Raw genomic sequence first — 10,366 nt, forward strand, 5'->3', positions numbered from 1 at the left:
GGGGGAGGGTCAGGGGGAGGGTCGGAGGGCTTGGCCAGGAGCCAGGAAAGCAGGGAAGAGGCAGGGAAGGGAAAGAAAGTAAGAGGCGGAGTCAGGTTGAACCTCCAGCTCAGTCCCCAGGCGCAGTGTCCACGCGCCTGCTGAACAATGCAGTTTTGAATTCAATTAAAGCGATTATCTGTTGTGCCAAATAAATTGTGTACAGCATACATCCTGCGGCACTTTACACCTCCGGGCTCATTATTCCCTAACTGTTTCCTCCTGTTTATGCGCTCTCAAATTAAATTGCTGATAATATGCGCCAAAATAAAAAATGAGCGCACCTTGTCCCAAGAAAATTGATTCTCCCTTTTCCTGAGCCGGCGATTGCCAGGTTTTATATACTCTGTTCCTGGTGATCATTAGTAATTCAATTTTCTTTTTATTAGCCCTCTTATCTGCTGAGCAATATAGTGGCAGAGCTGACCTCTTTCGCACGGGTAAATGTTTAAAATCTTTCCCCTGATTAATTTTGCCAGTTAAGAAAAAGAGGAGAAATGGCCCGGCTCTTAGCCATCACAATGAATAAAGCTTAATGTTGATTGTGATGGAATTTCTAATGCCAGGGAAATTGATTGAACGCGGCAATTACACTGCAATAGTAACTCAAGGGAGATGGGATCGCTTTCTTCTGGCCGCAGCCTTTTGGTTATTTAAAACAATCCAATTTGCAAGGATAATTATGTATTAGTGTTTTATCTGCCACTTGAAATGAACAGGGGAGTTTCAATACTGGCCCAGCATTAGCAGGTTATTGCTGCAAATTACTTGATATCTGCTTTCTTTCACATAAAGAGAAAATTAGGCAATCAATTACCAGAAAAAGGTGGACGAGGAATGAGAAGGGCGAGAGTGCCCTCTTCTGGCCGCCGGGCTGCACAGCAGGCCTGGAGGGGACCCCATGGCTCTCCCTCCCCCTCTTCAGCCGGCAGCCGGCCAGGCACAGGCTTAGAGAGGAGGGCTGTACACGGCACTAAGGTCTGTGTGGGGAAACAGAGCAGGGAAGCCGCAAACAAGCAGATGAAGGGGCCGCCCCTGCGGCGATATGTACACATGGACACACACAGCTGCTCAGGCCCGCCAAGGGGGCCGGGAGGGGCTCACCTGCGCACCCCAAGCACCCACAACGTTAGATAAAAGCCCAAGTCCCACACCGAGCTGCAAGGGAGGGAGCCGGGAGGGGCAGGGAGCCGGAGAAATGCTGCCCCTCAGCCCTGCCCCCACCCCAGGCCTCAGCCCTGCCCCCACCCCTGCCCCCAGCCCTGCCCCCACCCCTGCCCCCACCCCTACCTTCACCCTGCCCAGTCTCTACACAAGCCTCTCCCATGAGCTCCCTGCCATCAAGTCTCGGGGTAAGGACCCCTGCCCTAGGCCTGGAGGTCAATCCTCACCCACAGGCCCACCCTAGCTCCTGCCCCTCCGGCCCCGGTCACTCCTCGGGCCTGGACACGGCCGCCTTGTGTCCCCGTCCCCGAGCATGCTCCCATAGGACCCCTGAGCCTCGACCGTCCCTCAGCGGCTTCCCAACAGGACCCCCTTTCCTTACTGTGGCACGGCGCCCCTTCCCACCCTCCAGGCCCACCTGCCTCTGGCCTGAGCCTCTCCCGCCCTCCTGGACGCTGTGCGCAGGACAGGTCTCCACTCCCGGACTTGCGGAGCTCAGCCCCTCGCAACCTCGCCTGCACGGGTGTGTCCCCTCCCTCTCGCCTCTCCTCACACAGGTAGGTTCAGGGCTCAGAGGGAGCTCCTCAGAGACGCCCCAGACTGCCTGCCTGGCTAAAGCTGCCCCCCACCCCCTGTAGCTCTTGAGACACCACCTCCAATTTCCGTTTCTGCAGAGCACTTCTGCCACCTGAAGGCAGTTTTTCGACCTATTTACAAGCACCCAAGGAGCTTTCTGCATCCACCATCCACCGACACGCCCCGGCCTTGGCACGTGCGGACCACGGGAGCCAGCGCACAGCCCAGCACAGAGGTGCGGTACATGGAAGGCTGAGGGGTGGAGGACACGTGGGGGGAGGAAGAGTGGCCGAGCCAGAAGCCTTCTCCAAGGCCCCCAAGAGGAGCCTCTTCCCAGCTCCCCCTCCATGTCCCCTGCAGAGCGCGGTCACCGCTTGTCTACAAGCTGATCTGTCCGCCTCTGAGTGGGGACAGTGCAAGGCGCAGGGGTCCGCACCCCACACCCCGTGGTGCCCACGGCCTTGCTCCCCCCTCCCTCGGAGCAGCAGAGCACCCTGCCAGCAGGAACAGCCTCCACTGTCCCCAGCCTGCACCCCACTCTGCCTGAGGCCTAAAACGGGACCACGCAGTTCCCAAGTGCAAGTGCAACTCCAGGGAAGACACAGGCCACCTCCCCCTTGTGGCCTGGCACCAGATCCGTGGCCCTGTCAACCCCTCACCCTGTTCACCCTGCAACAGGGTGAGCATCCTAGAGCGTCTCCAGCCCACAGCCCTGGGACACTGCCCACGGGCCCCTGTCCCGCTCTCTAGCTCCCCGGCAGCCCCTTGGCCCATGGCGGCTATAGCACGGCCGCAGCCAGGCTGTTCCCAGGCCTGGGGCAGTCCTCACCCCGACCCCCAAGCCACCAGAGCCCTCCAGCTTGGAGCAGGGAGAGCGGGCCCCCAGGACTCTACATGGACAGTCCACAGTGCTAACCTCCCCGCCATCTGGAGAGCGCTCCCAGCCCACGGCACAGGATGACCTCTTCGACTGCATGGTGCTCCTTCCACAGGGGCCCGGGACACAGGATGGCAACTGTTTGCCTTGGGCCCGTCGGCTCGCAGCCCAGGCTCCATGGGGCAGGGGCGGCACAGGGCTGGCAGGGACACAGTCGAGGCCAGCGTCGGTCCTTGCATCAGGACCCAGCACTCTGGGCAGCAGAAAGGCTGCCAAGAGGCCCAGGGCCCTGTCTGCCGCGACCATGCCACCCTCAACGCCTGCCCAGCAGCCGCTCCACACACACACTGGCTTCCACGGGAGCCCAGCACCCGGCAGACACCCACCAGCTCCCCCAAGGGCTCTGCTGGCAGGAGCACAGCGCCCCTGCTGGGACACCCCTCCCCAACCCCCTCCTACCATATCCATCATTCAAGACCCTCTGAAACACCATCTCCATGCGGGACCCCTCCTGGACACCCCACTCCCTGCTGGTAGCCGGTTACTATGGAAACGCCTCAGCACCTGGGCAGCTCGCATGCAGGCCCTGGAAGGGTAGGAGGGAACACCCCTGCCTCAGGGTTCCGGGACCCCCAGCTCCAGGGCAGCCCGCCTCCCACTCCCGGCCCTGAGCACCACCACCTTGCAGCACCTCACCTGTGGGGACAGCTCTGCCTGCAACTTCTCTGCCGACAGAGACAGCACTGTGACCGAGAGCACCCGGATAGGGGCCGCGCGGCCCCGCAGATGCCCAGCCTCCAGAGAGCACCCCGGCCCCTCTCCCGGCTGCCCCAAGAGCCCCCAGCTGGCCTCAGGCTCCCGGTGGGCTCCCCAGCCCCTGCCAGCCTCTTAAAACACGAGGCTTCTCCACTTGTTCTCTCCAGTCAGTCCCGCAGCCAAGGCCCAACCCCCAACCCCAGGGGCCGCTGACAGGTTCCCTCTGCTGCCACCAGGGTGAAATCCACGCTTGCCAGGGCCCAGGGACATGCAGCCAAAGGAGACTGGGTGGGAGGGAGGCTGGAGCCCTGTCCACCCCGCGCGGGCCTCCGCCTGGGCCCCCAGGGCCCACGCTCTCTGGCTGGCTCTGTGCAGGTGCTGCATGCCGTCCCGGACCCCAGCTGGGCCCTGAGCACTAAGGCAGCACAGTCCCTGGAACACAAGCCCCGGCAGCAGTGCCCGGGACCAGATCCCTGCTGTGTCCGTGCGGAAGCCACGGCTGCTTCGAGGAGACACCCAGGACCAGGCCCCGGAGCACTGCCATCGCCACAGCAGGGGCGCCAGGGACTCACTGAGGGGGCAGAGTGACCCCTCCCAGGCCCGCTCAGGCCTTGAGAGGAGGCAGCAGCCCGCAGGGAGGGCAGCGAGGACAGGAGGGAGGGGCCCTGGACAGCACCAGCCAGGCCACCACCCCCTTCAGGGCTGTCTGCCTGCCGCCCTCTCATCCCCTTCCCACCTCTGCCAAGACAACGTGGCCGTGTAGGCATGGAGGGATGTCCTGAAGAGGCCGCACGTGCCCGTCTGGCAGCCTCTCCATGGCCCTGAGTGCAGCGCACAGCACCGCAGCCCGGGCTGCCCACTGCCCACCAGGCCGAACAGCTCTTGGGCCAGGGCCTGACGGTACAAGGTGGACGGGGACCATGGGTCCCAGCGGGGAACAGAGCCAGCGCAGGCCCAGGGAACCCCTCTTCCCAGCGTACCTTCCTTGGAGGGGACGTAGGCACGGCCAGGAGGCAGGCAGCACGGCCGGGGCTTGGTGACCGGCATCAGCCCCTTGTTGGGTGTCTTCTTCGTAACGGGGCTGCTCTTCCCCCGGAGGGCCTGCTTCCGCCGCAGGCTGAACTGACTCTTAGCCATGGCAGCAGGTGGGGGGCTGCTCTTCTTATCTGCAGGAAGGCTGCAGAGACAGAGCAGGTAGCTCTAGCAGGTACCCTCCCCACCTCGCCCACCCAGATCCCAGAACCAAGACATCAGCCCTGGCAGGCAGCCAAGCCCCAGTGGGGTCTGGCCCCCCCACTTCGCTTTCCCACCTGATCCACCTCAGCGGCTCCCTGCCCATCCATCCCCCCACCCTACCCCACCCAGCTCCCAGCCGCAGCCCTGGAGGACCCCAGAGCCAGGGCAGGTGGAGGGCGGAGGAGCACAGCCCTTGACCCCCACCACGTATTTCCACGACCATCTCCTGCACCTCCCCGGCCAGATGAGATGAGCCCCCACGTGGAACTGGGGGAGAGCAGAGGAGGCAGGCGTCGTCCCAAGGAGGGCCCGCCACCAGCCCCATGGCTCCCCTCCCCAAACTCGCTGACACAGAGGCCGCTAGAGAGAAAAGGCAAGGAGGAGAGCACGGAGCCCAGCGGCCCAGACGGCGCCTGTCCGGGCAGCAGGGCCCCAGGGCAAGGTCAGCGGCGGGAAGGGCCTGAGTGGGACTCCCTGACAGATGGCATGTGTTGCCACGCCTGATGGCAGAGGCATCTGGCAGCTTCCACAATTAAGTCCCTGACCCTGAAGCCCTGGGCCACAGTGCCATCTTCCAGTCTCCTCTGGACCCAAGTGGGTAGAGGGCAGGGAAGCTGACATGCCTTCAGCGAGGGAGGAAGTCACTGTCACCTGGCTACCTTTCTCCTGCAGAGACCCTGCCCCTGGCCTGGGCACAAAGTTGTCCATCCACCATTCCGCAGGCCCAGAATGGAAGCCACCCTTGCAGCCTCTGGTCTCTCACCAACAAGGGAAAGGGAGGGCTTGCTGGTGCCACCTCCGCCCGTCCCCTCCCCATTAACTGAAAGGACAGCAGTAACTGCGGCCTCATTCCTGCCGGACACGCTGACGCACCACAGGCAAAGCTCCGTCCTCAGGCCCCATCAGGGGCGATGCTTCCTCCCTGCCTCCCACACCCCTGCCCAGACAAGACCCAGGGAGGGGCAGGGGCCCGCACCTGGCACTGCCCCGCCTCCGGATGATCTTGGTGCGGCTCTTCACTTTGTAAGCCGAGAGCGGAGTCTCACTGAAGACAGGCTGCAAGCTGCTGGGTTCCACTGCTCGTCTGTCCGCCGGGGGGGACCTAGAAGGGACGGGGGAGAGCTGGGAGGCACGGTCCTTGCTGCCAACCTCTGACTGCCAACGGAAGGAGGAGGCCGAGGAGGCCGAGGGGCTGGAGGCCTTCCACTTGTACTTGCTGGGGGAGGCCCCAGGCACGGAGGACACGGCAGACCTCCTGGGCTTGGCGTCTGGGTCGGCTTTGAGCTGAGGCTTCTCTGTTCGTTCCGCTGCAGCAAAGGGGGCCTTGCACACGTTCTCCGCCGCTGCCCTGGGACTGAGGGCCCGCCGAGAGGCCCGAGGACTCTTTGCCGAGGCAGCCACCCACTTGTAGTTGTTTTTCCGAAACTTGTTGGTTCGACAGGACACCAGCATCGAGGGCTCCCTGGTCTGCCTGGGTCCAACAGCAGGTCTAGCTGGGCCTACCACATGGCCAGAGGCAGCGGATGGGCCTGAGAGGCCGGTGTTCGCGCTCCCGTCCCCATGGAGCTGTGTAACACAGCTGGCCACAGAGTGTGAGCCCGCCTTCCGGCCTAGGGCCATGCCGCCTCGCTGGGGCAGGCTGGAGGGCAGGAAGCGGGCCCTGACCGCAACTGCACTCTCACTGACCGTCCGCCGGGGCTCCAAGGGGTTCTCACTCACGCTGCTCACTGACTTCACCACCCGGGGCTTGCCAGGCTCCTTCTGGCAGACCAGAAGGGGGTCCTCCGCACTGCAGCCCCCCTTGGCTCTTCCTTGCCTCGAGGGCTGCCGCTGCGCACCAGAGGACTCACCCTCACCTTCCTGAGGCCTGTGGTCATTCCAGGCGGGGTCCTCGTATTCTTCCGAGGTCCGCAGGACCCCCGCAGTGCTGGCCGAGCCCAGCTTGGATGGTGGTTTAATCTTGATGACCATGTTCTGGTCTGGACTGAGCTGCACCTGCCTCTCCAGGATGTACTGCTGCGGTTCAGGACCCTGGCTGCTCCCAGCCCTGAGCGGCGGCTGCGCGGCACCATCACCGGGCGGGTCCGAGGAGCCCAAGGGCCGATTCACGAGGGAGTATTTCTTGCGCCACGCAGGCCCATGGTTCAGGGAGAAGCCCCTCCGGCTCGGACGAGGGTAGCGAGCACTGAAGGTCCTGCTGCTGTTGTAAGTGGGCGGCTGCCACTGGGAAGTGGTGGAGGTGCCCAGGGCGGCGGAGGTACCTGGGGCAGAGGTACCGCCGTGGAGGCTTTTGTAGTCATCAATCAGACCTGAGGAGGCAGGAGCACAGACTCTGTCAATCGGAGGGTGAGGAAAATCAGGGAGAAACCCCTGGAGGAGCATCAGCTGACCGGACACCCTGTAGACCCCACTGGATCCTGCCAAGTCCCAGTACAGGAGGGGCAGCCCCAGGGCCTGAGAACCACTGACAGTCAGCCTAAATCCCCTAGGCCAATCTTTCCCATGAGCCTCTTCCCATCAATCCTACTTCAATCCTATTTCTGGCTGCTTATCCTTAAAATGCACTCCTGTGGCATAATATCCCCTGTTCAGCAGGGATATTATGCTGGGTCCCCAATCCTCTGAGGCGAAGTGTCACCCAGCACGAAGAGACCAGCAGGGCCCATGCTGCAGCACCTCAAGAGACACACGGAAGGCCTCCGGCTAGCCCACAGACACAAAGGGGCAGGGCTGCACCTTCAGGACCTCCCCGCCTGGCACACACAACAGCGAGTGTAAGATAACTGACGCCCCGGGTACTCCACACGTGACAAGAATGTCACATCATCCTCCCACAAGAAGAGAAGAGGCCTAACATTTGGAGTTTCAGTGCAGGGGACCACCAGGTGGAGCCCCTGGACAGCGTGGCTGTGCAGGCAGACACAGGCCTCAGCTGGAACCACCCAAGCTGTCACAACTCAGCCAACAAGCCCTCCAGTTATAGCACTCCCCCACCATATGTCCCACCTCCAGGCCCAAAGAGAGTCACGTCCAGACCTGGTGACACCTCAGGGCAGGTATGATGGAGGGCCAGGAAATGGCTGGTAGACGGGCTCAGCCCAACTGAACTCTTCCCAATAATACACACTTCCCAAGTTCTTAAGTCTTCTCTTTGTGGGAATAACCTTTAAAATGATCCAAAAAAAAAAAGAAATACAGCACGCCATCTCTCATGACTCAGTAGTAAAGAATCCATCTGCCAATGCAGGAGACACAAGAGATGCAGGTTCAATCCTTGGGTCCAGAAGACCCCCTGGAGAAGAAAACGGCAGCCCATTTCCTTCAAAGCCCTGGCAGACTGCAGTCCACATGTGCTCAGTCGCCTCACTGACCATAGCCCGCCAAGCTCCTCTGTCCATGGGGCTCTCCAGGCAAGAATACTGGAGTGGGTTGCCATGCCCTCCTCCAAGGGATCTTCCTTATTCAGGGATCGAACCCGCGTCTCCTGTGCCTCCTGCACCGCAGGCGGGTTTTTCACCGCAAGAGGGATGGGTCAGCCCCGGGCTATGGTCACTGAGGTCGCAAAAGAGTCAGACACGACTTAACGACTGAACAACAACATGCCGTCTGAGGTCTAAAAATGGAAAAGTTTGGAAAAACCTGAAGACCGGGGATTCTGGGCCAGGAATATCAAGGAGAATGTGACTGTAAGGAGGGACAAAGGCGTCAGAACCGGGCGTCCGGGGAAGAAATACACACCCCTGGCTCCCGAGCAAGGGAGCGCGCCGGGGGGGCCGAGGCCGCGCACGCCCGCGGCGGCGGGGAGGGTCGCTTCCCGCCGGTTACTAAGCGACCCGCCCCGCCGCCAGCTGCCGCAGCACCGGTAACGCCGGCACCCGCCGCGGAAACCCGAGCTGGGCTGAGCTGGGCCGGCTGGGAACGCCCCTTCAGGGTCCCCAGGACCCGGCCCGACCCCACCCACCTCCCCACCGACCGGACCCCCGCCTCCGACCCGTGGGCGGGAGCGGCCCCCTTCGGGGAGGCGGGCAGGGGACCGCTGTGAAGCGAGGGGGAGGAAGGGGACGCGCGACCCGGGCCCGGAGCGACCCACCCTGCAGGAGGCGGATCTGCCGCCGTAATTGCTCCTTTTCCTCCATCTCCGGAGTCCGCGATGCCCGGCCAGGCCTCCGCGACGTCATCGCCGGGCGACCGTTTTACTGCGGGCGGGGCGGAGCGCTGGGAGGCACCGCGACTGCGCACTGCGGCTGGGCCCCGGGCAACGGCCGGCCGGAAGTGGGGCCTCGGGAGTCGTGCGCCCCAGCCCTGGCTGCGCCTGGAGGGGCGGGGTCACGCACGCGCAATGCTGGGGGCGGAGGCCACGTCACTATGGAGCGCCGGGAAGTACCCTCTCGGCGCCTGCGGAGGGGACCCTGCGGCGTAAAGTCCGCGCCCTGAGGAGTTTTGGTCGGGTTCTTCGCCGAGAGCGTTCGTTCCCTGTGGGCCCGGGACGAGGGGCAGAGCCGGGGACTCCACGCTATCCACGGCGCGGGTCCTTCCGCGTCGAGCTAGAGGGGGGTTCTGCGGGAGTGAGCCGGCGCGGCGAGGGCCCGTGCGGCTCTGTTGTTGGGCGGCCCGGTACAGGGGAAGGGAAGTCCGGGATCGGAGAGGCACTGCAGGGACGCGTTAAATCTCTGAAAGCGTGAAAGACTGTGCCGTTTCGGTAGAAACAAGTATGAAAACAGGTGTGTACGTCCCTCTATACAGCTAGGGGGTGTAAAATGATATGGCCGCCGTGGTAAACTACTGTTTCCTCAGAAAGTTAAAAATAGACGCTTTGAGCCAGCAGTCAAATAGTTCGGGGTATATACCCTGAAGTAGTGAGAACAGGGACTCGAACATACTCTTGCGCCAACGTTGGGCGAAGCATTATTTGCCATAACAAAATGTAGAAATAGCCCAAGTGCCCATGAGGGTGAATTGGTAAGCGGTGTGTATCTGGACGATGGAATAGGATTTAGTCCTGAAAATGAATGTAGGACTGGTCCGTGATAACAGCGTAAACGATTCTCAAAAACATTAAATAAGCCAGCCACAAAAGGACAAATATGGTAAGATCTCACTTGCATGACATCTTGAATAGGCACATTTGTAGAAACAAAGTGCATCAGAAGTTAGGGAGGGTTGAGGGGAGGAGAGACAGGGAATTAATGCTTTTTGGCTAGAGAGTTTATGTTTGCAGTGATGAGAAAGTGTTGGAAACATACAGTGGTGATGGTTGCACAACCTTATGAATCTACTTAATCCACCGAATTGGACACTTCAAAATGATTATATGAGGACTCCCCTGATGGGCCAGTGCCTGAGACTCCGAGCTTCCGATGCAGGGTGCCCAGCTGCGGTCTCCGGTCAGGGCACTAGATCCTGTATGCCACAACTAAAGATCCCACATGCCACAACCAAGACCTGGTGCAGCCAAATAAAATTTAAAATAATTATATGACAACTTATATACCATATATATTTTGTTGTTCAATCGCCAAGTTGTCTCCAACACTAGGACCCCATGGGCTGCATCACGCCAGGCTTCCCATCCTTCAGTATCTCCCAGAGTTGGCTCAGGTTCATGTCTGTTGAATTGGTGATGCCATCCAACCATCCCATCCTCTGCGGCCCCCTTCTCCTCCTGCCTTCAGTCTTTCCCAGCATCAGGGTCTTTTCCAATGAGTCAGCTCTTCGCAT

The 10,366-nt window shown here is 61.3% G+C and overlaps 1 protein-coding gene across 3 annotated transcripts in view; it reads right to left on the reverse strand.

Annotated features, from left to right (window-relative positions):
- The window catches only part of ZC3H3 (zinc finger CCCH-type containing 3), a 62,999-nt gene extending 54,095 nt beyond the window's left edge, over positions 1-8,904 (reverse strand). For 2 of the 3 annotated variants that reach the window (XM_025264890.3, XM_025264889.3), the window contains exons 1-3: positions 8,739-8,904; positions 5,625-6,957; positions 4,393-4,589 (exon numbers count right to left, since the gene is read on the reverse strand). In XM_025264890.3, the coding sequence (XP_025120675.3) occupies positions 4,393-4,589; positions 5,625-6,957; positions 8,739-8,826 (1,618 nt within the window). In that variant the 5' untranslated portion in view covers positions 8,827-8,904. The remainder of the gene's footprint in view (positions 1-4,392; positions 4,590-5,624; positions 6,958-8,738) is intronic. The other variant, XM_006045148.4, reaches the window with a different exon arrangement.
- Positions 8,905-10,366: the final 1,462 nt, after the last annotated feature.

The sequence above is a fragment of the Bubalus bubalis genome, chromosome 15, assembly GCF_019923935.1.
Source record: "Bubalus bubalis isolate 160015118507 breed Murrah chromosome 15, NDDB_SH_1, whole genome shotgun sequence".
Taxonomy (NCBI): domain Eukaryota; kingdom Metazoa; phylum Chordata; class Mammalia; order Artiodactyla; family Bovidae; genus Bubalus; species Bubalus bubalis.